The sequence below is a fragment of the Panthera tigris genome, chromosome D3 (genome assembly GCF_018350195.1).
Source record: "Panthera tigris isolate Pti1 chromosome D3, P.tigris_Pti1_mat1.1, whole genome shotgun sequence".
Taxonomy (NCBI): domain Eukaryota; kingdom Metazoa; phylum Chordata; class Mammalia; order Carnivora; family Felidae; genus Panthera; species Panthera tigris.
The window spans coordinates 89,102,911-89,130,313 of record NC_056671.1 but is presented as its reverse complement, the minus strand read 5'-3'; the positions used below and the strand labels follow the sequence as shown (position 1 = coordinate 89,130,313).

At 42.9% G+C, this 27,403-nt stretch overlaps 1 protein-coding gene across 21 annotated transcripts in view; it reads left to right on the top strand.

Annotated features, from left to right (window-relative positions):
* The window catches only part of FBXO15 (F-box protein 15), a 154,180-nt gene that overhangs the window by 11,722 nt on the left and 115,055 nt on the right, over positions 1-27,403 (top strand). For 20 of the 21 annotated variants that reach the window (XR_006209662.1, XR_006209661.1, XR_006209670.1 and 17 more), the window contains 5 exons: positions 2,846-3,088; positions 3,643-3,852; positions 8,193-8,319; positions 9,719-9,801; positions 10,759-10,901. Coding sequence is in view for 11 of the 21 variants with exons in the window: in XM_042961395.1 (XP_042817329.1) it covers positions 2,846-3,088; positions 3,643-3,852; positions 8,193-8,319; positions 9,719-9,801; positions 10,759-10,901 (806 nt within the window). In the remaining 10 variants the exon portion in view is untranslated. The remainder of the gene's footprint in view (positions 1-2,845; positions 3,089-3,642; positions 3,853-8,192; positions 8,320-9,718; positions 9,802-10,758; positions 10,902-27,403) is intronic. The other variant, XM_042961394.1, reaches the window with a different exon arrangement.

Below are 27,403 nucleotides of genomic sequence, written 5' to 3'. Positions count from 1 at the left end.
GGAGGGTTCTTACTTTATTTAAGGATAGAACTTCAATCGCTTGGATAAGGTGATCGATTACAAATTGCTTAGTATCTCTAAATATCCCCTCTAAATATCTAAATATCCTCTAAATATCCTGAACTTCATAGGCCCAGAAGGTACAGGCTCTGGGCGTTCCAGTGGATTTGGGCCACACCTCTAGTAATATTCCTTGCATACTTTTGTTATTAATTACATGCCTGCCCCACTTTCTTGGGGGTTGTCCTTTAAAAATCTGGGCTTCTGATGGAATTATCCTCATGTTTGTTTTCTTTTTAAAGGAAGTACCTTAATTGCATACATTGAATTTTATTTTTAAGAGAGTCATAGTCTGATTTTATAGTGAGACTTCAAAAAGGGCATGTTGACGATTGAACTGGTAAACAAGTGTTTGTCAACAGTGAATGGTATTTTCTAAGCGTTACTTCTGGAGAGGGCAGGAGTGCCTACAGTAGCCAGTTACACTGATGACTTATGGCGAGACCTGTTTGGAGGCTTGGGGTCTCCCCAATGCCCCCCTTACATGGGGGGAGGTTGCTCCCTCCCTGCAGGTATTGCCTCCCTCAACCTGAGCTCCAGGCTCCGCCTGCGTGGGGGTAAGGCGGAAACTTGTTCAGGCTGGATTGGGATCATCACGTGGGGCTTTTATTTTCCAGCACTCTGCGAAACACTTTATCAGAACGTTAAATTGGCCCCATTTTGTCAACAACTTGTCTGATTGAAGTTGTTCTGTGCCTGACTCGTAGTCAGAATAGCTAAATAGGCTCTTGTCCTCAAATCCACCTTAGTTTCTTTCTTTCTTTTCTTTCTTTTTTTTAACAGGACGGGGCATTGGGTGATCAAGAAATGAATGTGTCTGGATTTTGAGTACTTGTTAAAAGCATCTTAGGCCTGACATTTTTGTTTTATAAATGAATAAGCAGTACAGTCTGCACAGTATTTTAATTCTATGGGATGTTCTTTTTGGACTTCGCTACGGTAACTGCAGTAAGATAATGGTGTGTAAGTGGCTCTTCGCACAGATGTCAGGTGTAGCTGTACCTGAAGGTGTGTGGGGCTCCCGCTCTGTGTCCTCTCCAGGCACTGTGTTTTGTAGTTTGCGAGTGCGGGCCCACAGACAAGAATAGAGTCAGCTGCAGTTCATGTGGTGCTGATGTGAGAGATTTGGGAACACTTATGTGGAGTGAAATGATGAGTAAAATAAACTTTGAAGAAAATATGAACAAGTTTTTATGTAAAGGGAGTTTTAAAAATTGCCTACGCAAGGGATTTTGGCAAAACGGTTTCAGATTTACCTAAGATGTACTCAAAGAATTGTCATTTTGCAACTCTTAGCTCACGTACGAAAACTCAGAAATTTCCAAACTGAGAAATACCTTAAGGCAGAAAGCTTGGTGTGAAATGATTTTGTGGGGTGAGAAATGATTTGAAAATGCATACTAGAGAGTGATGTCAGTAGGGATCTGATTATGCGTTTGATAGAAAATGAGTTTGATGGAAAGTCCACGTCCGACCTGGATCAAGGGGACACGTCTGCAGGTCGAATGTCTGAGAAGTGCCCCTTGCTGCTGTGGTTACTGCTGGGTGACCCGAGCACTTAGGAACCTCCAGAGTGCCCTGGCATCTCGTCTGGACCTCCTCTGCAGGGGCATTGCCTTCTCCCAGCTGCCTCTTGGCCATTGGCCGTTCCGTCCCACTGCACTAAATAGAGATGTGGAGACATGAATTAGCAAGTAATTACACTTACTTATGTACAGCTCACCTTTTATAGTAGGAAATTGATTTGAGCCCCTGTCTCAGCTTCCCCTAAGAGAAGTTTGTTTCTTCCCCTGAAGAAGAGCATCGAGAGAGGTGCCTTAGGCTCACTTTGGCCCCTGCTAACCGCCACCGCTCCTGTGACGTCTCGTCTGGGTGTGATGAGCGGGAGGGACACAGGCTGTGGGTCAGGGCTGAATTTGAATTCAGCCTTGTGGCTGATTGGCTCTGGAATTTGGATAAATTACTTGGTTTCCTTGGGTTCATTTCTCTGTGACCGAGGAGGCCGGGAAGCACAGGGCGTGAGTCCGTGAGCTCTGGTTGAGGCTGTGTCGGTGCAACCCTGGGTCTCCGTCTCCTCGGCACACACGGGCTGGCCCGGGCCAGATCACTTCCCACTGGGCCTCATGACATTATCTGCCGAGGGGGGGGACAATAATGGTAGCTACTTCATGGGTTTGTTGACGATTAAAGTAGTTAATGTTTGCGAAGTGCTCCAGTGATGCTCAACACTGCACAAAAAATATTAACTGGTTTTCTTCATTTTTTGCATCATGCAGGGAATTTTTTCATTTTCTTCTCTTTGTGCAAACGTTGCATGTTCATTGTAGAAAAATTAAAACGTGGAAAAGGAACATACGGTTCCGTTGCTGTTGGCATTTCTCTGTGTGTGTATGTACATATACTTCCTTTCCAACCTTTTAAGAAGTGTACATATTTAAAATAACACAATAGGAGTCACTTTGTTATTTTTCTGTAATCCCTTATTCAGTGATTACTGTAGGAAGCCAGTGGTTTGGATGATGTCAAATGACATGAGGTCACTCATTTTAACTTGACCGGGGGCAACAAGCTTTTCCTTTTCGTACAGATTTCTGGGGTCAGTGGATCTGGGACACTCCCCTCAAACCACGGTTCACTCTAACACGTGAATGACTGTCAGTGTTCAGTTTGCTTTGTTCATGGAATCGGACTAGTTACAAACGATTGTGCATCTCTGATTTAACGTGTCACTTCTGCAGGCACGTGACTGTGTCTTTTAGTTAACGACGTTCCTCTTCTCCCCCAGTTTTCTTTGGATCAGGATCTATTCAGCGGCCTTTCCACCTAAAAGATCTAATTGGAAAGTTAATTCGGTGGAGAAGACCGCTGGATCTGTGAACGTGCTGTCGGTTAAGGATAAAGAAGCTGGGTACTGGAAGAAAGAGTATATTGCAAAGCAGAGAGCACGTGTGAGAGCGGCGCTCGCCCAGGTGCTCAAGCCTGTGAACCCTTACACGGGCCTGCCGGTGAAGACCAAGGAGGCCGTCAGGTACACAGCTTCCCCCCGAGCTATGGGCACGCCGGGTGCTCGAGGGGGCTGTTAACATCTGCACGTGTGTTGCTTTAGAAACAGTGATGGTGTGAGCTCAGAGTATTGCACATTTAAGGACATACGTGCGGTTTATACCGTGAGGGGACTGTCTCTTGGTATTTTCCTGTGTTTCTGTGCGTCCATGAGTTATATAGTGTTTTCCTATTTCACATAAACGGTCTGATGTGTTCATGAAAAGCAGAAATCACCTAGTCATCTGCTGCAGTAAAGCAAGAGCATCCAATGCGTCCTTCCTTCTGGGAAGAACTTTGTCTCATGTATGTATTGCCAGTTCCGAGAACACAGTAAATGTTCAATGAGTGTTTGTTAGGTGAGGAGAAAAAGTCTAAAGAGAGGACCATTGACGGAATGAAACTTTGTGTCAGGCACTTTCTGAGGACTTTGGCTTTGGCTTTTCAGGAACTAGATACTTTAGAGATGATACATGAAATTGACTTTAGCATTTTTTCTTTCTGCAATGAGGCCAACATTGTTAGCTTTTCTTTCTCCAGAATATCTGGTTTAGGTTGGGTAATTATATTGAGAGAAAAAAATGGAAAAGAATACATCATGGAGCACATTGACCTTTCCATAAATGACTCATCAGTGACGATTATGTGGTATGGCAAACCTTGGCCACGGCTGGCCACATTGTCAACCCTAGATTTGTGTGGTGTGACGCCAGTTTTTATGGACCAGTCTAAAACCCCCTCCAAAAATGGGTAAGTATTAATTCTACAGAAGCTTTGGGTGAGAACATCGTATATGTAAATACTAGTTGTTATTATTCTTTTTTAAAAAAAATGTTTATTCATTAGAGCACGTGTGCATGCGCAGGAGGGGCAGACTGGGGCCGAGAGGGAGGGAGAATCCCCAGCAGGCTCTGTGCTGTCACCACAGAGCTCACCGCTAGTCTCCAACTCATGAATTGTGACATCATGACCTGAGCTGAAATCAAGAGTCAGATGCCCGACCAACTGAGGCACCCGGCTGTCTCAGTTGTTACTATTCTTGCAATTTAAAGATACCTCCAGTGTATTTTAATTTGATTGCATCTTCAAGACTTCTCTTGCATTCTGGATCACTACAGAACAGAAAAAGAATGGATTCATCACATTTATGATTAGATCTAAATTTAAGTTCCTCATATCTCGGTTGTCTGTAACAGAGAATAATATTCTAGTTAACAAAGAGAATAATGTTCTAGTTAACAGAATTCCTAGGTGATTGATAGCTAACCTTTTGAGCTTTTTAGTTTTAACCATTTTGAATCAAAGTTATATAAAACTATTATATCTGGGGAGCCTGGGTGGCTCAGTCGGTTGAGCGTCCAACTTCGGCTCAGGTCATGGTCTCGTGGTCTGTGAGTTCGAGCCCCGCGTCGGGCTCTGTGCTGACAGCTCAGAGCCTGGAGCCTGCTTCGGATTCTGTGTCTCCCTCTCTCTCTGCTCCTCTCCCACTCATGCGCTCGCTCTCTCTCTCTCTCTCTCTCTCTCTCTCTCTCTCTCAAAAATAAATAAACATTAAAAAAAATAAGAAAAACTATTATACCTTTCTTTTAGTAAATGGTCAGTAACCATAGTTTAAACATTAGAACATACAGTACTGCTTAGTTATTTTTATGTGCCTCTCTGTTGAACTGACCAGATGTGTGACCTTGTGCAAGTAGCTCAGCCTTTCTGTGCCTCAGTTTTCTCATGTGTGAAATGGGGTGATGACGATGGCGACGAGTATTTAGCAAGTGTGGCTGCTGTGAAGACCAGAAGGGGCATCAGTCAGATTTGTGTGTCCTTGTGTTCTGTCCTGAGGGGCTCTGTGCTGCGTCCACGTGTATTCGAAGTCCGTCCTGCTCACCCTTGTCTCCATTAGTCACTTTCTCCTAAGAGCTAGATGCTGCCGGCTGCGGTGTCCCGACTTCCCGAGCGAGCAGGCGCAGCTTTACATCGAACACATGGAAAACACGGGTTGTAGCTGCCTTCTCCAGGCTTGGTTTCCTGCCCTCAGCGGCCCTCTGCACGGCCCTCCATCCTCGACATTGCAGTGCATTTACCACGTCACTGTTCTGCCAGCCCGTGCGCTGTGGCTCTACCTGTGGCTTCTCTCACCCGTGTCCTTGTGATGGCAGGTGTCGTCCATGGCAGGACAGCTTTCCTTAATGGCTTCCCTGGACTCTGGACTCATTTTTGCAGCTTGGTAACCAGGACCTTGTTTTTCTTCTGCAATCTGGGGCTGGTCCTTTGAGGATCGTGTCAGTGATCGTGCTTCTGCTTGTCATGCTGGGAGTGTGAGGGCGTTTCACTTCTTAGTGTTGGTGAAGCCAGGTTTTATTGTATTCTGAAAATAGCCTTAATGCTACGAAGGATAACATGTGAATTATCTTCCCTGATTATATTACTGAAGGTATTTTAGAAGCATGTTTACTTAAAAAAATTTTTTTATGTTTATTTATTTTTAAGAGAGAGAGAAAGAGACAGAGTGTGAGTGGGGAGGGGCTGAGAGAGAGGGAGACACAGAATCCGAAGCAGGCTCCAGGCTCCGAGCCGTCAGCACAGAGCCTGACGTGGGGCTCGAACACACAAACTGCGAGATCATGCCCTGAGCTGAAGTTGGACGCTTAAACGACTGAGCCACCCCGGCGCCCTGGAAGCTTGTTTACTTTTTTAAATGGGACCTCTATTTGGATAAATCTCTGAAATTTCATGTGGTATCATGATGGACACTAGATTTTTCTAATGCAGTATTTAGGTTTTATGCACTATGAAGTTATGTTTGGAGAATCAGTCTATAATCTCTGTATATATATAATTTGACTGAACAATATGTTACTTGGCATATCATGAACTATTGTTTATATGCATTAGGACCACATTGTTAACGTCAATTAAGATGGTCACGGAAGACGCAGTGGGTAGTGTTGAACAGTGAGGCTCGGTTACAGATGCTGTGCTCCTGACAACTGCCATCCAGGTCGGGAATACTGGATTCTGTGCGGTGACAAATGCTAGAATTCATTGGGAAAATTGATTTAATGTAATTTGTTTCCATTAAAACTCAGTGGACTTCAGCCAGCATTTGATAAACTGTGGACAAGAGACACTAGAAGTGTTTTTTAGGAATTTGTTTTGATGGGCTCTTTTATTGCAAGTTTGAAAGCGAATGTGTTTACCATGCAGAAGTACAAATCGTCGTGTGCATCTGTGTGACAGCAAAGGAAAAACTTGGTTATTTGGGTCTGTTTTGTTTCCTCCATGAGGATTTTTTCAAGAACAGTGAAAGCCTTATTTGTGTAATTTGCAGTTTGAATTTCCCTGTAATTTATACCTTTCTAGTCAGCTCATTAAATTTTCTGTTCTGGAAATGTTCTCCGTTCTGTGGTTTATGCTATACCTCCCCAGATTTGGGAGGAATGTTGAGTAGGTATCAGCCTTAGTTTCTCTCTCTTTAGCCTGTGAGGCCGAGGCATGTGGGGACTTAGCCTGCTCTCTGTGGAGTCTGCTTGAACGGCTCTTGGGCCATGGCGACTGTCCCTACTTAGAACACGTTGAAGAGTGTAAGAGGAGGGTTTTCACACCTCCGCCCGACCTCGTCTGTCTGCACTGAGAATCATGGTGGCAAGGACTACCATTTCTGAGCACCTTAGGGTTGGCTTTAAGGTTTCAACTCCAGTTTCCCTGATGCCAGACTCCTGTTCCTAACCGTGTGGCTTCCTCCCAGTGTATTCTGTCTATGCAGAGTATACTTTGAGATCGTATGTCACACGCATGTTCACTGACCACATCCCCCAGCCAGTGTAGTTTTCTGTGCCAAAAGTCCTTTGAAAATTGAGGGAGGAACCAAGGTAGTCTGGAAGCTTCAGGTCTTCCTCCCACCCCCATGCCTCCACTTTGAAACAGCTGAAGTCCTTCGTTTTCTGATTCTTTTACTTAATGAACATTTGAATACCTGTCTCCTGCCAGCGTGTGTCTTGGGTCCTGGAGGAGAACGCTTGGATGCCATGTGGCCGCAGCTCCTTAGGGACTTTCCTCAATGCTGAGCTATGCTAATTGACCATTAAGATCTCATCTCCTTTATAATTTCCTGAACTATCTCTAGGTCCTTGGAAAGGACATCTATGTTTACCATTATAGTGCTTCTAGAATGTTTCATTCGTTTTTTTTTTTTTTAAATCTCATGATGAATAGCAGAGTTGTGTTTCCTTACACATCTGAGTTATTACTTACTCTCAGATAGTAATTCTAATATAGAGTTCACAGTGGATCTCCTCCATGAAAATCCTCAGGGTTTTGGACTAAATTCGTTTTCCAGTATTAAAATTTTCACTCTCTCTGAGTTATCCTTGATAATAGCTTTAAAAGGTATATATATCTGCTTCCAAGAGCCTACTGAGACCACCTGCTCTTTTTTGTCACTTAAAAAATATTTCATCTTTGCTTATGCCTTAGTTTCCTTAATTAGGGATACATACAGTTACAATACATATGAGAATCTACTTTTTTTTTTTAATTTTTTTTTAACGTTTATTTATTTTTGAGACAGAGATAGAGCATGAACGGGGAGGGTCAGAGAGAGAGGGAGACACAGAATCTGAAACAGGCTCCAGGCTCTGAGCGGTCAGCACAGAGCCCGACGTGGGGCTCGAACTCACGGACCGCGAGATCATGACCTGAGCTGAAGTTGGACGCTTAACCGACTGAGCCACCCAGGCACCCCGAGAATCTACTTTTGACTGTAGCATTGTGCTGGGCTCTGAGGGGAGGAGAGCAGAAGATGATTGTTCCTCACCCTCATGGTTCTTCCACTTCTGACTGGGCCATTGAGTTGACACTAAGAGTGAGGAGCAGGGGAAAGAAACATAGTTGGGCGAGAAATTTGGGTGTATCCATTTTCCTTTTATTTACATGAATGGTTTGCATCCTCTGACCCTCAACACACCGTTCATTAACAAGGTGCACGTTATTAGCATGCTCTTCAAAAGTACTTTTAAATACACTCAAGAGAATTGATAACCGCAGGTGTGAAAGCTCATTTCTCTCCTTCCTTTCTTTGGCATGGATGTTCAAAGACCTCGGTGGCATTCTTTAATTGCAAAGTACAATCTGAGTAACTTAACCGAATCCACCATGATTGGCGGGGACAGACTCCTTCGGATCTTCTGCCTGTGCCCAGGCCTGCTGGTGGGGCTGTGGAAGGTAAGACTTGGGTCCCTGCCTGTGTGATGCCATCTCCCTGCCCATTCCACATTTACTCACTGCCGTGCGTGACACCAGATGTGAGGTCCTGAAGACTCTTCACTAACGGCATTAATTCTCTCTTACCAGTTTTGCTTTTCTAACTAAATGGCCCCTTGTTCTGTGGAGGCGACTCTGTTCTCCTGTTGTAGATGACAAGCTACCTGTTCCTGCCTGGATGCTTTTGTTCACATTAGACCGTTCATATCCTGAGAAATCTCACCCCTTCTCCTTCCAGTCAATCCGTGCTCCTTCCTTCCTCTTTCCCAGCCTGTGTCTGCCCAAGTCTCTCATCCTGCGTGTTTAACCCAGTCTCCCCTGTGTTTCTGATCCTGTAGATGTGGCCTTGAGTGTAACCTGCCTATCCTTCCCCAATTCCTCTGGAGTTATTTTCTGGGCAGTCACTCCAGTGAAAAGCAAACCAGTGTGATGTTTCTCTGTACACCACACATGTGTTGAAATCTGTGGCTGTGGCCTGTGGGTGTTGTAAGACAGAAGTTCACAAATGTGATTTTGAGGATAACAGCACGCGTGTATAAACAATGACTAGATGGAACCACGATCGACGGCATCATTCTCTTGACATAACTTTGTCTTTCTCAACCTGCTGAGGCAGTCACTGTCTCTGTGGTCGCCGCACGAGGGTGACTTGTGGCCTAGGTGTCAGTTTGCTTGCTGGCTGTTTCCTTGACTGGGATTCATCAGTCTGTGCTGGCCTGCATTGTTACAAGGACCCTGGTCCGTCCGATTGTCCTGGCTGCCTACTGCTGGGTGGTGCCTCAGGTCGACCTTTCTGGGGCAACTACACCAGTCAGCGTCGGCTGTGAGCATGGAGAGAAATGGATGTCTGTTCCTCTACAGTCATGTTTTCTGCTGCTCAGCCTGGTGGGTGAATGTTTTCATTCCCACTGGCTTTGTCAAGTCAACAGGTTCTCAAGAGAGGAATGTATCCTCATGGAATGCCACTCATGTTACGTATCTGTGGCCTTACCCTTGTATGTGTGAGGGTCTTACCAGTATCGTCCCTCTGTAGTTCCAGAACCTGGAACTAACAATGTATATTGTCACAATCATCCTGGCAGAGAGTTTTGATATTTCACAAGTGCTGGGTTGTTAATCCTTTTGGTATCGCACGCACTGCACGTTTGGGTGAATTGTGGCCCTGCTGTCAGTTGACAAAGAAGTCTTATTGGATAGTAATAAAGTATTAGCAGCAAGAATGCGTTGGTACCGGGGTAATCTTAACAGTTACAAGAAACTGTCTATCTGTGAGATGAATGTGCTGCGATCTTCACAACGACCTGGTGAAAAATTAAAATATTTCTGTTGAAAAATGTCTTCTTTCTAATTAACTTTTCAGAGGGAGGAAGAACTGGCTTTTGTTATGGCAAATCTTCATTTCCATCAGCTTGTGGAGAAGAGCACGTTAGGCTCCGCCACCGTGTATGTATTTCCACGTGGGTCTATTCACGTTTTGTCCAATGTGAAGGATTAGAAGTTGATATCATCTGAACATCCTGAGAATAGCTACAAAGATACTCTGTTTTTAATCAGTAGACACAAGCCAACGGGCATGATTACTTAGCTGTGGCTAAAATAATTGGATTATTCGTGAGTACATATTTGCTTTCTTTGTTCCGGGTTAAGGATTTTGTGCCGAGTGGGGGCAGGATGGGTCCATCACTGCAAGGTTCCGGTGCATCAAGGTGCTTGCCGTGCTTGGCACTCTTGTGCCTTTTCGTATCTTGCAAGGCCTGCAGTTGTGGTTTGCTTAGCCCGGCACTGTGTGTGTCTCTCCATGAATTTGCAGGTCTTCAGGTGGGCAATATGCTTTTCATTTCACTACAGCTCTCAGACTCTTTTTTTTTTTTTTTTTTTTTTTTTATTACCTGAAAAGGTAAAGCTCTGAATGCTTTTGAGTTTGTTACCTTATGTAGTAAGGTTTTTCTTATTGAATAAAACTTGGTTCGTCATAGCATTGGGTCTTCTGCCCGACTTCCTGACCTGTAGGTCTGTTCTTTGGTGCATTTTCCTGCTGAGCAGCTCTGTCCTCTGGTGACCTCTGTCCTCCAGGGACTGAGACCGCTGAGGGGCAGGGGCGCCTCCTAGAGCCGCTGTGCTGGGCAGATCCCAGAAACATTTCCGCCTGTGGCGATCTTGTGGGTACCTATGGAACTCATGCCTTTGTCCATTTTTAGAGACGTTTTAGAGAAGTTGGTGAAAGGAGCACAAAGTGTTTCTTTTGAGTTCCTGGTGTAGACGATGACTGGGAGGAACCTTTCTGAGGATTGACGGGAACTGGTGTTTAAATGGATGCTGATATTTTTAGAGTATTTTCAGTTCAAGCATTTTGTCTCTGGTGTTGACAAACCCGTGTGTATGTTTTGTTTTGCTTTTTAGCCCCTACGAGCTACCTCCTCATACCCCCCTTTTGGATGACAACCCAGAGTATGGACTGCATGGCTACCAACTCCATATTGATATGCACAGCGGTGGGATTTTCTACCTGTGTGGTACATTTCGCAATCTCCTTACCAAGAAAGGTGAAATAATTGAGTTTTTGCTTCAGTATTAAGTTAAAAGATTAGAGACAACAGGGGACCAATTTTTGTATCTGAGTTAAGAATAGTTTCTTAACTGATCATCTGTTGGCTCTCTGTCTTCCTAGACCCATACCTCATTCTAGGACTTGTGAAATACCGTGGCTGGATCTAGTCTCTTTAGCTTCTGGCTCCTCATCACCATCTTTCTACCTTCTGGAATATTCTCTACTCAACTCTTCTGCTGATACTTCCCTTACTGTTTTGCCCTGCCATGCCTCTTCCCCTGCCCGAAACTTCTTCCCTTCTTTCTCCGAGGAACTTGGCAAACTTGCCCACGGAGCCAGTGTATCTCCTGCCCAGGGTAGGAATAAAGAGAAACCACCCTTCTGCATGTACTGCCTCCATGATTATCATGCTTACCAACGCTGAGACAGAGACTAGAGTAGGCAGTGAAGGGAGGGGACCTCAGCCAAGTTAAAGGGAAGAAGGAAGTTTGGTGTAAAGAACTGTATGGATTCAAGTTTCACATTTTTGGTAATAAATTTCACAGGGGAAATTTTATACTCCTTTTCTGAATACCCTGTTCCCCAAAATTGTTTCATCCAATAGATTTGGCATCCATTACTAATCCCCTGCCTACGTCAATTTCTTTTAGAGTTTAGAAAATGGTGATTTTCTAATTATGTCAGTATTTCCACATCTATTAGCTGAGGTTTTGTAAAATACTTCCCCGCATCAACTAGTGAACCCCTGGAGTGGCAGGGTAAATGCTTTAATCCTGTCTCTTTTGGCCACCAATGTTCAGATTAAGAAATCGATGTGATCTTTACCTCCTGTGGGTGGAAATTATTTTGGGTGTGCTCCCTCTCTTTGTGTCTTTGTTGTTTAGTGTCATTGTGGATTTTTTTTTTTTTTATTAAATAACTTTTTTAAATGTTTGTTTATTTTTGAGAGAGACAGACAGGCAGACAGACAGAGTGGGAGCCAGAGAGGGCCAGAGAGAGAGGCAGACAGAATCTGAAGCAGGCTCCAGGCACTGAGCTGTCAGCACAGAGCCCAGTGTGGCGCTCGAACCCGAAAACCACGGGATCATGACCTGAGCTAAAGTCGGATACTTAACCAACCAAGCCACCCAGGTGCCCCTTTATTTAATAATTAATAGATAATTATAGACATGATTGTTTTTGAGGCTAAAATTGTCCTTAGTTTGATCAGTGGGATCTAATCCAAGCTGGCTGCTGTGTGCTTTTGATACAGCTCCATTAGTCTGAGTCTTTGCTTTTTGACCCAGGGTATCTAGGTTTTTCTATGCTTATTAGCATTTTTATTAGAAATATGTCACATCTATATGTTGACCTGAGGTGAATTGACAACCTTTATTGTTGAATTGTCGTATCCAAGAATGTGGTATGTTTTTCATTTTGTTCAGAGATACTTTTATGTCTTTTAGGTGTTTCCGAATTTTCTTCATACTAGTTTTGCTTGGTTTTCATTTAGGTCGTTAGTACTTCATTTTGTTACTTCTTTCCCATTGTATCTTCCAGTTGGTGTGTAATATTTGGTGTGGGTTTGGTCTCAGTCACTCCTGATCTCATAGAATAAGTTGAGAAGTACTCCTGCCTCTTGAATTTTTTGGAGGATTTTGCATAGAATTGGTAGCATTTCCTCCTTAAATGGCTGGTGGAATTTACTCGGGAAGCCATTAAGGCTTGGCGTTTTCTTTGTGGGAATGTTTTTAACTACAGTTTCAGTTTCTTTTATAGACATAGGGGTTACTTAGGTTATCTGTTTCTTCTTGTGTGAGCTTCGGTATTTTGTGTCTTTTAAGAAATTTGTCTAAATGTTAACTATGTTAAGATTGCCCAGTGGGTTAAGCAGTTTTTTTTGGCCTGCTCCTTCTATTACAAATTTCTCCGTGAATGTTGACCAAATGATGGATACCTATATCCATGATCTTATTAGAGATTGCAAAAATAATGTTTCCCTAGTCCTATTATTCCTTCTATGTCTATTATCTGGAATTCTTCTATAAAGAAGAGTTTTCTCTTATCAACTATTTACTTAGCTGAAGTACAATTAGTACAGATAAGGCAGGGTCCATGTTTGAGCCTTTCTCTTTATTTATAGAATAGTGATTAATGCTCTAACAGTCTTCAAAGATGACTTAGAGGTTTTTGTGGGAGGGGGTAGTGTTACTGTGAACTCATGGATTGAAAAATGTAGTCTATTTTCAGTCATTATTCCTTTTATAGTTATTGTGCTGTGCACATTGTCCTGTCATGAGTCATCCTCTTCTGTGTTCTTTTGACGTGACTCTAGTCATCTCTGGCAGCTTGCTTGTGTTCTAACATGAGAAGAGACCTCAAGCTCATTTTACCCATTTGTTGCACAGATCTGGAATTATCCATTTTTCCTAGGAGCTCTGGCTCCTTTTAGTTCCCACCACACTATGGTATTTAGAAGCCAAAATCTGGATCCTGGAGATGCACCTTGCTCGTGGGTTTTTATTCCTTTTAGGGTTTTCAGCAGGCAGTGCTAAGAAGTTTGTAGATTTTTGTAATGTGAAGAAGCATATCATGGATATGTTTAAATTAAATATTTTAAGGTTTTTAATTAGCTTCTTTGATTATACTTGTATCTCTTTTCTCACACCAAAAGTCTTTGTTGCAGACAACATCAAAATATATAATAATTTAAAAATAACGATATTGTTACTAGTAATGAACCCATTGAATGTTCTTTTAATTAAGATTTTTTTTATGGTTGTTTATGGGTTTAAGTTACATCATGCCAGAGGGTTCAATCTCCTAAAATAATTATTCTCTGTGTGGCTGTAATGCCACTATGACATAAAATCAAAATGATTTTTTTCAGTTGATTCTTTATTTTTCAGGATTGCTATGCTTCTATTTTTACATTAAAAAATTTACATCCCACATTTACATGGTTTATAGTTGAAACTATAAAACAAGGAAGTTCAGAGGTTTACTTCTATCCTTATCTTTCATCCCTGCTTTCTCCCTTCTCCCAAAGGTGACCCTTCATATCAGCCTATGGCGTATCCTTTAAGTGCTCTTTTCTGAATAATGCTATACACCAATGTATTTATATTTCTTCCAGTTTTTTTTAAAGAGGCATATAAGTTCCTTGCTTTTTTCCCGTTAGTAATATATTCTGGAGATTACTCATTAGAATGACAGATTTTTCTCATTGTCTTTTTAAACCAACTATAGGTGGGTAGTTTGTTAACAGTTTCTTGCTGTGGTTTCTAGTCTCTGCTCTTACAAACAGCGGTAAATTGCCTTGTTCACACATCCTTTTATATTTTGCCAGCTTGTCTTTGGAGTACTTTCTTAGGAATAGGACTGCTAGATCAACGGGCGAATGTACACATAATTTTGAAAGACACCAGCACATTCCCCTTTATGAGGGCTTATTTCTAACTTAATAGGGATAGGCAGTTAATAAAATGTTTTATTACTAGGGATGTTTGTTCTAGGTTTGATTATGTGTTCATTCAAGGCATTTTGGTTCAGGAACTTTCTGTTCCTAAATTAGTTGGATTTTTTTTTTTTAATTGGGACTGGTGGTTAAAAGTTGTCAAATCCATCTTTGAGCAACTATCGATGATCATATGGTTCTTCCTCCTTTATGCTGTTAATGTAGCAAATTCCATCAGTGCATCTTCTAACGGTAAACGCCCTGGAGCCCCTGTGATAAGCTTCTCATGTTGTACGTATACTTATTTTTAAGCTACTGGTTTCACTTATTTGGTATTTAGTGTTTTTCCATTTACACTCACAGATTAGAGTATTTATAGTTTCATTTTTTTAAACATGCTTCTGATGTGGTTATAATGAGGTTTTCTACTTTTCATTGAATCATTTTTTAGTATTTATACGATTTCCTAGAAAATCACCTGTTTTCTTTAGGTTTGTTTTGATCTTTTTCAAGCTTTTTGAGTTGGCTGCTGGGGTGGTTTAATTTTCAGAGTTTCTTATTTTTCTTTGGTGCTCTTTCTGCTATGCCCAGAATCTTGGAGTCTCTGAACCAGGAAGGAACTGAAAGGTGATCACGAGCTTGACTTTGCCCTGCAACCTCTGATCTGGGCCCTGCCCCAGGAACAGCCCTCCCAATTTTATGAAGGTGTGAGAGTTCTGCCTCTCTTCTCTCTACTTCAGCCCTTTTAACTTTATTCTGTTATTTGAAATAGAGAATAAAATCTCCTCCCTCTTCCTGGTATGTTCTTTTGAGGGTGCTGCTAACGGGCAGCAGTCTGTACCCAGGGGACAGCATATGCCCTCTGGGTGGTGTTAGTGGGGAACTTGGTCTCTCTCCCTCCCGTGGCTCCACCCTTATGTCCTCAAGCGCCCTCTCACTTCCAGCCTTTCTTATCGAATACAATGTACACTCTCCTTGAGCGCCTATTGTAACCCCCAGGGATTAGGTCTGCTAGGTCCCATCCGTCTTCGGGGAGAACTTCAGAGAGAGGACTCGCCCTCTCCTAGTTCTAAACAGCATAACCTTGATTAAGCTTTGTATGCATTCCTTATACCTAAACTGTGCCCTCAGTAAGGATGATGGTGTACAGAGAACACTTGTGAGTGCTCGTTAGGGGTTCTTTCTGCGCGTTTTATATTTATATTAATTATTCAATTCGATCTCCATAGCGAGCTTGGGAATTGGGTACTGGTTCCGCTCCCGTGTTATTGGTGAGGTGGCTGGAGCTGGTCGTGTAGGTCCCTCCTCTAAGTCTGTGTAGCTCACGCACAGGCCAGTCTCCAGAGCGTGGGTCTCAAGCACAGGGCTGTGCCGGCTTCTGTGTATTTGTACCTTTCAGTGACATGCTTCTAGAATCCGCGTTCCTATGGGTGTGACTCGTGTGTCTTTTCGAAGTGTTGGCATCACAGGGGTGGTCAGGAAGGGCCCTCTGTGCAGGCTTGCGGGAGCAGCCTTGAACCACTTCCCGTTCATGACAATAACTCGCTGGGGAGGCCGGACAATTAGTACAAGACGCAAGAGACTGAGTAAAACGAAGGAGGGTGGGGAGCTGAGCTTTCATCCGTTTTCACAGTAGGAAGACACATTTCCTCCTGAAGGAGACCCCTCAACGGAGATGCATTTCCTCTGCGTGTGGTTCGGTGACTAGGAACCAGCAGAGGGCGCTGTTGCCATCGGCGTCAGCTTGCAGTTCCGCAAAGTGCAAGCTGGAATGTCCTCTAAGGTTTTTGAGAAACTCTCTTGTGGTACCATGTGGTATATTTAGTAAATTCTGGCTGTGTCATTGCAGTTGGGGATGACAGCACTTTGCCCCTGTTTTTTAAGAACACTGTCTCTCCCTATCAAGGATAAAATGTTTGATCATTGCGTCCCTACCCTTGAGGTGTCTCTGTCCACTGTTTGTCGTCGGTGAGATAGGAGACCTGGCCTGATTTTAACGAGGCCATCTGTAGGGGGTGGCGGGAAGTAAAGGGGACGAGGCCAATTTGTTTATGTGATTCATTCATTGACAAAGAGTTGTTGAAGCAGGAGACGTGCCGGGGCACAGGGCGTAGGCATGTCGGACACGGTGCCTGCCCTTCCCCCAGTTCGGTACAGAGAAGTCTGCTGGGCCAGGTGACAGGCACGTGCGGGGGACTAGGGAGTCCTGGAGGTTTCTGAGGAAGGGCAGACCACGGGGAGCTGGGGTTGGAGTACAGGGACCAGTGCAGCGTGGAGACGGGTTAGTGGAGATGGTCTAGACCAGTTAGCGGGAGTCGTGGGGCAGTGGGAAGGGCTGCCCTCAAATACGACACGGCTTTGCAAACAGAGCCTGAATTTGGTCATTTGGTAGGGCGCTTGCCAGAATTCCATCTTTAAATAAGATTTCTGAGGACGTGCCCCTTTAGTCCACAGATTCACCGCAGTTTTATTGAAAAATCCCAGTGGGAATTTATTCAGCTTACAAGGTTGAGTCTAAAATCCATCTAAATACATATATGTGCATAGGGGACGGGTGACGAAATTTTTGTGTTAAAATCTTAATTGTGAGATAATCTGTTCTTCTCTACACATGCTGCATTGTACAGGCTGTGGAAAAACCGTAAAACCCCTGCAGCCACCCCACAGTTTAAGAAATCGACCATTACCAGCAACTTTGGAGCCACTTGCGTGTCCCTTCCTGCTGGTTCTGTGTGTTGTGTTAACCACCGTTCTGCATATTAACCCTTTCTTTCTTTCTTTCTTTCTTTCTTTCTTTCTTTCTTTCTTTCTGCAATTGAACTTCTTCGTATTGTGAACTGACACAGAGAAATGCATAAAACAGATTCTCATAAAGCAAACACCTGTGTGATTGCCATCCAGGTCTTGATTAAGTTTTGAAAATGGATAGTTAAAGGGACCGGCCTTTCCTGATGTTAAACACGCTAACCAAGAATGTATAGCGTCACTGGAAAGGATCTTCTTTTGTGGTTCCACAGTCTTTTGTCAGAGGATTCGCATACGTGTGGGACTTAGAGCGAAGCAACTACTAGCTTTCCATGATATCCCTATGTATCTGAGTTTATCTTCATCCTTCAGAGGATGTGTTGTATCACTTTGCAGTATGAGTATAGAATGTGTTGTATGGAATCGTTTGCCTAAGAGGCTTTCTGGAATTGACTCTTTAGGGACTACGGACAATCAAAGGTTTCACGCCAGGTTAAATTCAGATGGCACAAGCCCAGCGAAGTATCAGACCGGGTAGTGGCCAGTTGAGACGTTCTTCATCTCTGTCAACTGTATTTTCTCTGAGCAAGATACCCCTGTGTCTGTTTTCTTAACTTTGTCTCATGGACTTTGCTACAGGGTCCTTTGGATTTTTTAAAAATTTTTATTTATTGTCATTATTTTTACAATACATGGTGCTAACCACAGAGCAGAAGACCCTGGTTAGTTCTTGGCGCCTGAAGTGACACCCCTGACACACACAGGTGGGAAGACCAGGCCGGAGCTGGCTCAGCGGAGACGCGGGCGGGGGGGGGGGGGGGGGACGACGAGCACTGCCTCCGTGGCCCACCGGCAAGGCCCCTGTGCTGGGCGCGATGTCCTCATCCACCCAAGGCCGCAGCTGAAGCCTCTTGACTTTGAATCCCAACGTTTGTCCGGGTGGGGCGTGGGGGCTGAGTTCCCAGGCTGGTGATGTACAAGCCCTGCTGTATCCTTCACCCTTCTTTGCCCCTTCAGGTCAGAGCAGGCTCTACTCCCGTGTGCTCAGGGGGAGCCAGGGACGCCATTTTATAAGGCATTGCTCAAGCTTCTAGACGTTATTTTCTCTCAGACGCTGTTTGGAGAGGGAGGAGTTTCTGCCTCTCTGCACCACCTTGTAGTGAGTAAAAGGATCTGTGTCCTTTCTTGTCTCCCTAAAGGTTTGACCCCTTCCCCTTGGCACTTTGTCCTATTCCTCCCCCACGGAACTGAGACGTTTTCTCTTTGTATTTTTATGTGTGCAGCCACTTTGACAAGTCATGGCTGCGACAAGAGTGTTCTTGAAAGGATCCGTATCATCTCTGTTCAAAGAAAAGTTTATGATTCCTGAGCGTGCACACATTTGCTACCTGCTTCTTTGTGTGTTGTCAGTAAGATCCAGCTAATAGGCAGTTTAGGAGAAGAAACATTTTGTCACCTGAATTGGATATATGAGAGGCAGGGGTGGGAGGGATAAACAGTGAAGGAAATACTGGAGGAGGAGTTCGTGAATGAAAATGTGAGTCAAGCGTATAGAAGTGCCTCGCGTGTTTTTCTATCTTTCTGTGCTCTGTTCTGGGTATGTGGGTGCACTGTTGGCACTGGGTCCCCAGGACCAACCCCGGGTTGAGCAGTTTGCTAGGAGGACTCACAGGACTCAGGATGTGTATTGTTAATGACCTACATTTGGTGGAGTGGAAGGAAGGGTACAGAGCAAAATCATCAAAGGGCAAAGGCGGGGGTGGGGGGTGGGGAAGCGCCAAGGAAAGCCGGGGAGTCACCGGGATGGGCTTGTTTTCTCCTGCAATGAGTTGTGAAAACACAAGTTGTGAAATGTTGTCTACCCAAGGAGAAGCTCATTTAAAGACTAGTACCTGGGGTTGTGCTTGGGGGCTGGTGAGGCAGACACCCTCTGCCTGGAGCTACCCCGATTCCAGACCCCCAGAGGGAGGGATGTTCCGCACAAACCACGTTGCTGATAAAAACTGTTCGGACGCAGTGAGCCGCTTGTATGGGTTAGGAAAGACGAGGTGGGGATGCTTCCAGAATCGGAGTGCCCAGCAGCCGTGGGCTGGCCGGCCGGCCAGCAGGCCTTCTCAAGAGTAGACATCCCCGGGCTGCTGTGTTAACTCTGCCCTGCACCACTGTCAGTGAGCCCTGTGATGGGAGTGTGGGCAGCCCAGGGAAGGAGCCGGCAGCAAATAGTCCCACTGCTCTTTTGCAGTGTAACTGGAGCTTGAAAAAGGGCATGTCAGCAATGCAAAGCAGCAAGGAGTGTGTATTTTTTGATCTTTGTATCAAGCTAATTATTGCCAATTTGCAGAAGCTGAAGTAAAAGCGTTTTGCCCGGGACAGTGCGTTGTAACCTTTTTATTGGGATCGAGAGGGAAAGCAAGACCGAAGAAGCAAAGGGACAGGATTCTTCAAGTAGGCCGCTCCTGGCATCTGCCTTGTTGAATTGTTCTAAAAATGCATTTAAAAACTAGTGTCTTTTTATTATAGGATTTGAAAGTTCTGAATAGTAAAAGTTTATAAAGAAGCAAATAGAAATCACCCAGGACAACTATTGTTTCTATTTTAGTCCATTTTCAAATATACAGCTATATTTATATCTGTGGACCACATTACGTGAGCAATGCCACAGTCTGCTCTTTCTCCTTACCGTCACGTTGTGGGCATTTTCCCAGGGCACTAAACTGTTTTAGCAGGTTCATTCTTGAAAAGTTGTATGACCTCCCACTGTTTGGTTTTATCATGATTTATTGACCCAGTCTCCTAACGTTGGGCATTTAGGTCTCCGGTGTTCATGATTGTAGCACTATCGCGACGAGCGTTATTTTGAAGAATATTTGATGATTTGAGAACTGAAAGTGACATCCGACTGTTTTAAATTAACCTGTGCCTTTGAATGTTAGCTTGACTGTTTAAACAAGCTGTTGAATACAGCAGAGGGTGGTGGCTATTGTAGTGGCCGCTGGGTGGGCTGTGTGAAGGGAGCTACCTTGGTGCTGCGTGTGGCCATGGACGGTTATCACTGTCCTCTCTTGTAGGGGGCGGCCACGTCAGAACCTGCCTTCCAAGGCTCCTCGAGGCTCAGGGAGGTAATAACGGTCGCCTCCAGGATGCCTGGCCATATGCTGCTGTTGCTGCTGTTTGTATATTTCTCTTCTGATTGAATTTCCATGGGTCTGTTCAGTTTGATTGGTTCCGTAGTTTCTGTGACTTACAGGAGTTCCATTCATTGAAAATATTTTCTCCATTTTGTCTTTTGCCTTTTCATTGAGTGTATGTTGCTTTTGGATCTCTCAAAGGTTTTTGATTGTATGTAAACCCACGCTTCCTTTTGATTAACATGAAATGTATAAAGTCTATAGATTCCCAAGCCCTTCCCTCTAAGGACTCTCTCTCTGTTGAGAATCACCATACCCCTTCTTCTTGTATCCCCAGCAGGCAAGAAGATGTTTCAAGCTTTACTTGTGTATTTTCCTTTTAAGTTTTTTTATTTATCTAAGTAATCTCTACCTCCAACATGGGGCTCAAACTCAGGACCCCGAGGTGAAGAGTCGCATGCTCTTCAGATGGAGCCAGCCAGGGGCCCCTCTTGTGTAGTTTGTTATGAAAGTATGTGTCCCTCCCCCCCAATACAAAATTTCTTACTGATGATTTTTTATCTAGGTTTTCTTCATTACTTTAATCCATTTATTCTATTAGGTGTATTTAATAATCACTTGGCCAGATTTTTAAAATATCTCATTTGGATTTTGATGAGATTTTCAATAAATGTGTGTGTTAATTTGGAAGGCATCGATCTCTTCTAGTTAGGGTTTCAGACTCTCTTTCTCCTTAAGTCTCTGTCACTGCCCTTGGGAGGAGTGTTCTCTGTGTGGACCCTGCACGTTTCTCCACTCACTGATGCTTCCTTTTTGTGTTGCCCTAGTAAATTCTTTTAGGTTATGTTTCCATGATCTGTTAGATTCAGGCTCTTTCCTACAGAGTTTCTTCAATATGGTCTTCGTTAAAATACTGATTAAATAATACATGTTCAGTCCTTACTCTGTAAGACACAGTAGAAAATGTTGAGGGGTTAAAAAGAAGGTATGGGTTTCAGAAACTTCTTTTTCTCTTCCAGAAGAGTGGGTTTCAGCTCTTCAGCAGCAGAACCTGATAAAGCCCAGATAACCTGTCTTTAAAAGAGCTCTACTTTTAAAGTTTTAATAGTTTGTTTCAGATATTTTTCATATGTAGCATGTTAATCTCATTTTTATTGTTGTGATTCTAAAAATAAATGACTTGTTTTGTTCTCTGTGTTCCTTGATGCTAATTACTTTCTATGTTTCTAGGCCAGATTATTCTCTCTAAGCATTTATCATAACTGGAAGACATTAGAAATAGTACAGTCCTGTCTGGATGGCGATTACCTATGAAAATTAGAACATAATTCTTTACAGCATCTTCCTCATTGGTTGTTAGTACATTTTTCCTATTTTGTCCATCCGTTGATCCCTTATGAAAAATCAGCATTACAGATTACTGTTCACACAAGAGGAGAACCCAGATCTTTATATCTATTATGTCAGAGCTCATCAAGAGTAGGTGCCACTCTACCTGGAAGTGAGACAGGCCACATGGTTTGTGGGACCCAGTGCAAAATGAAGCCACCGGGCTCTTCCTTGGAAATGTAAAGATGTCACAATGGTGGCAGCAGAGCCCAGGGAGGGCCCTTCTCATCTTTTCTTGCTGTTCTGGACTGTGACTTCTGTTTGAGATTTGACCTCCGATTTTGATTTGTTCTTTCTCTCTGGCGATTTGAATTTTTAAAATCATTTAAAGGGAAGGTAATGAGGTCTTTGTTTATATTTTCATCTTCAAGGATATTGTTTAGATAATACATTGTGTTTTTTCCCCTAGATGTTTATTAAGGCAATTGTGAAAAGTAGAATCTCTTACTTAAAACAAGCTGTTTGAGGAAGGGAAGTCTAATAAGAAACATAAGTAATGGGTTTTGTAGTTTTTCCGCTGGTATGAATTTAGTCGTTGGTAAAACTTAGATCTTCAGGATGTTGAGCTTAGAGTCACTTCTCAGATCACAAACATGTTACCATCCATGATTCCTGGGTTTTTTACAGACCTCTAGGGGTTTCTCCTGATTTCTTCTGGCTCTCTGTTTCCTTTCTGGCGTCATTTTTCGGGGCCTGGGTTTTACAGATGCAGTCAGACTACTTGGGGACCTTTTCCTTGTTGCCCTGTGGCCTCCCTGCCTCAATAGCTAAAGTATTTCTTCTCACCTTGACGTTGCTTTCCTGACTTGAAAGCTCCCCGGTTCCTTGGGGGAAAATCCCAAGTGTACGTCCCTTGGCGCTCTCAGACTCGACTTACCCCTTTTTGCTACTCAGACATCTTCTAATGAGCTCATAAGTCCCCTTTATATTTCATGTAAGACTCTTTAAGTATGATCACCGTCACCGTCCTGCTCTGTTCCTGGTTCTTGGGCTCACTACCTGCTGTGCTAAGAAAAATCGTCACCTTTGTGCTTCCTCCTGATCTTCCTCTCTCTTCTGCCGTCACATTGTCACTGTATTACGGTCTCTTTGTATTCTTGGTTTTTTTTTTTTTCCTGTTTCAGAGAAAAAGATGTCCCACTTCTTTCCAAAAAGTACATCCCAATTTCTCTTCCTAAATATATCTGCTCTTACCTGCTTTGGGCCCTGTGTTTAGCCTTTTGTCTCTTAGCATTATCTCAAATCTGTTTTCCCATCATCTTCTTCTTTTTCACTCATTAATATATTCATATTTTCTGACTCAAAAATTATTTTAAAAGAACCAAAACACTTCTGTACAAATAAAGCAAATTTTGGTTTCAAGCTATGGAAAACCTGACCTAAAACTGGCTTAGCGGAAAGGATTCATGTTGTTGAAAAACCCAAGGGGATGTTTTATTTCAGACAGTTTGATGCAAGGGCTTATTGCCTGTCAGGGGGACAGGATGTGTCTAGACAGCTTGTCTGTCCATCTTGGTCTGTCCATTCTCCATCTTCTTGCTTCCCTACATTCTGAATTCTGCTTCCTCCTTTCCAGGCAGCTCTGGCTAGCTCGAGAGCTCACGTTCAAGTCTGAGGTTCTCCTCCTGAGCACTCCTCCCTAAGAGTCTCATCGCATCTTCTTGACTCTGGTCGGGTTCTGAACTCGCCCCTGACTCAGCCAGGTGCCAGGTGAATGGGATGCTCCATATCTGGGTCTGGCTGCTACCGTCGGAGGTACTGGGACTGAGCTGGGAGCGCGTCTCAGAGGAATATTAGAACATGCTTAGTGAGAGAAGCAGAACAGTTTCCGGAGAGCCCAAAACAAATATCCATGTACCTTCCCCTTAAACATGTGTGGAAGGACTACCCTAGAAAAAATAGTGTATTTCCAGATCAACTGGACTGATAGAAAACTGGTCCAATGGTATGGAAAATAGAACCAGGTCTTGTGAAAACAGCGGTCTAAATCTTTATGCACGTCAATGGGAAAAGCTGTTTTCAAACGTTATTGAATTAATGAGCAGGGAGCTTTTAAAGAGTCTGAGTGCACACTTTATCCTGTTTTTAATCAAGTTTCTTGTCACCAGTACCAGGGACAATACTCGCAGCAAATGTAGACTGTGAGGGTTCTTGCTGGCGTGAAAGAAATAGAGACTCTGTGGCTCAAAAGACTTAGGAGCTTTTACTAAACTCATCACACTCACCAACTCTGGACTCGGGAGGGAAATGGTCCTACAGATTTGAAAGTTTTCCTCCTCTGTCACCTTCCAGCACAGCTCTTCTTCCTGTCACTCGTGTGGCCACTACAGCCAGTGAAACGGAGGGGAAACTTCTGATCCTCAGCACGTTCGGAGACCTCTCCTTTCATAGTCCACTGATCTATGTCTGCGTTCAGCTACGTGAAATTAGTTTAATTTCACGTGCATCAGGGGTTTGGAAAACAGAGGTATCTGGAAACAGCCGAGAAAAGAGAGAAGCGGGGTGTTTGCCATGAGATTTGTGTTCCATACCTAACAAAGAAAAGGGGGCAATACTAAAGATTCTCTCACCCCAAGAGCATAGTGCCTATTCTATTTGATAGAGTCTAATGACATTTTTTTGTCGTTATTAATTATTCCTTTGTAGCGTTGGTGTCTGTGCAGCTTTCCATTGTTACTACTCGGTGGCGAATGTTTTTGAGATTGTAGGGTCTTCCCTCCTCTTTACCCGAGATTTATCTCCGCGCCCCGAGAGTTGCTCCCCAATGTCCAGATGTCTGGTCCATTTATTCATGTTACCACGTCGGCCTCTCAGATGGCGCTCTAGGGCCTGTCTTACTCGATTTCCGCTCGTCCAGTTATGTGTTTAGCGAGCCTGTGTTGCTGTTCTAACTGTAGGCAGTTTTAATCCAATTTAACCCCCTTACCTCTTCTTCCTGTTTGCCATAGGAAGACCATGCAGTCAGACCAATTGGTCAGTCAGTCTCTCTTCCCAACATTCTTTACTCTCCCTGCCTTTTCTGTGTTCTATTTATGGGCCAAAAAATGAATTCTAATCATAGCTGAAAAATGAGAAATGTTAGTAGTGCCATTAATCATGCCATAGGAGACATGACCTTTATTCCCAAAGACTGCAGGTTATTTTAGGAAACATCTAACATGCAGAAACAATCCACTATAATTAAATCTTCAGGTATATGCGCAGCAGGGTTAGAAAAGGAAGAGATTAGTGTAGGCTGAAAGGTGCTATAACCCATAGAGGTGAATGGTGAAGTTTTGAGGGACTAAATCCCTCAAAGGAAGAAGATCTGAGGACACAGATTTGGTTGGCATCCCCAGAGTTACCGGTTGGGCAGGCAAAGCATAGCTAGTTGCAATAAGCAGAGGAAGGTTGATACAGCTGCTGATTGTTGACCTTTGTTGAGTGTGGTTTTTTGGTAACGTTTTATTTTGATGTAATTTCCAAGCTAGAAAAAATTACAAGAATACTACGGGAACTCCCATATATACTTTTCTGATTTTTCTCACCATAGATTAGTAGTTTTCCTTGTTCTAGGACTTTATATCAGTGTGATCATACAGGATCTACTCTTTTGTGTCCAGATTCCTTATTTCAGCAAAATGTCTTTGACTTTCATATACTATTGCAAATATAGATAGTCATTCTTATTTATTGATGAGTAGTATTCCATTGAGTGAACATGCCATACTTCATTACCTGTTTTCCTGTTGATGGACAGGTTTGGGTTGTTCCATGTTTTGGGCTATTTTGAATAAAGCTGTTACAGAATTCTTGTGAAAGTCTTTTTTTTTTCTTTTTCTTTTTTGTGGATGTGAATTAGTTATTATTTCTCGTGGCAAAATACCTAGGACTAGAATTGTTGGGTCTTAGGGAGGGTTTATGTATTTTTTTAATATGATTTTTTGTTTTTTAAAATTTACATCCAAATTAGTTAGCATATAGTGCAACAATGATTTCAGGAGTAGATTCCTTAGTGCCCCTTCCCCATTTAGCCCATCTCCCCTCTCACAACCCCTCCAGTAACCCTCTGTTTGTTCTCCATATTTATGAGTCTCTTCTGCTTTGTCCGCCTCCCTGTTTTTATATTATTTTTGTTTCCCTTCCCTTATGTTCATCTGTTTTGTCTCTTAAAGTCCTCATATGAGTGAAGTCACATGATTTTTGTCTTTCTCTGACTAATTTCACTTAGCATAATACCCTCCAGTTCCATCCATGTAGTTGCAAATGGCAAGATTTCATTCTTTTTGTTTGCTGAGTAATACTCCATTGTATATATATATATATATATATATATATATACCACATCTTCTTTATCCATTCATCCATTGATGGACATTTGGGCTCTTTCTATACTTTGGCTATTGTTGATAGTGCTGCTATAAACATGGGGGTACATGTGTCCCTTCGAAACAACACACCTGTATCTCTTGGATAAATGGCTAATAGTGCAATTGCTGGGTATTAGGGTAGTTCTATTTTTAGTTTTTTGAGGAACCTCCATACTGTTTTCCAGAGTGGCTGCACCAGCTTGCATTCCCACCAACAATGCAAAAGAGGTACTCTCTCTCTTCATCCTTGCCAACATCTGTTGTTGCCTGAGTTGTTAATGTGAGCCATTCTGACAGGTGTCAGGTGGTATCTCATTTGGTTTTGATTTGTATTTCCCTGATGATGATGATGATGATGATGATGATGATGATGATGATGATGATGACGTTGAGCATTTTTTCATGTGTCAGTTGGCCATCTGGATGTCTTCTTTGGAGAAGTGTCTATTCATGTCTTTTGCCCATTTCTTCACTGGATTATTTGTTTTTTGGGTGTTGAGTTTGATAAGTTCCTTATAGATTTTGGATACTAACTCTTTATCTGATATGTCATTCGCAAATATCTTCTCCCATTCTGTTGGTTGCCTTTTAGTTTTGCTGATTGTTTCCTTCACTGTGAAGAAGCTTTTTATTTCGATGAGGTCCCAGTAGTTCATTTGTGCTTTTGTTTTCCTTGCCTCCAGAGATGTGTTGAGTAAGAAGTTGCTGCGGCCAAGATCAAAGAGGTTTTTGCCTGCTTTCTCCTCGAGGATTTTGATGGCTTCCTGTCTTACATTGAGGTCTTTCATTCATTGTGAGTTTATTTTTGTGTATAGTGTAGGGAAAGTGGTCCAGGTTCATTCTTCTTCATGTCACTGACCAGTTTTCCCAGCACCACTTGCTGAAGAGAATGTCTTTATTCCATTGGATATTCTTTCCTGCTTTGTCAAAGATTAGTTGGCCATATGTTTGTGGGTCCATTTCTGGGTTCTCTATTCTATTCCCTTGATCTGAGTGTCTGTTTTTGTGCCAGTACCATAGTGTCTTGATGATTAAAGCTTTGTAGTATAGCTTGAAGTCCAGGATTGTGATGCCTGCTGCTATGGTGTTCTTTTTCAAGATTGCTTTGGCTATTTTGGGTCTTTTCTGGTTGCATACAAATTTTAGGATTATTTGTTCTAGGTCTGTGAAGAATGCTGGTGTTATTTTGATAGGGATTGCATTGAATATGTAGATTGCTTTGGGTAGTATTGACATTTTAACAATATTTGTTCTTCCTATCCAGGAGCATGGAATCTTTTTCCATTTTTTTTTTTTTGTGTCTTCTTCAGTTTCTTTCATAAGCTTTCTATAATTTTCAGCATATAGATTTTTCACCTCTTTGGTTAGATTTATTCCTAGGTATTTTATGGTTTTTTGTGCAACTGTAAATGGGATTGATTCCTTGATTTCTCTTTCTGTCGCTACATTG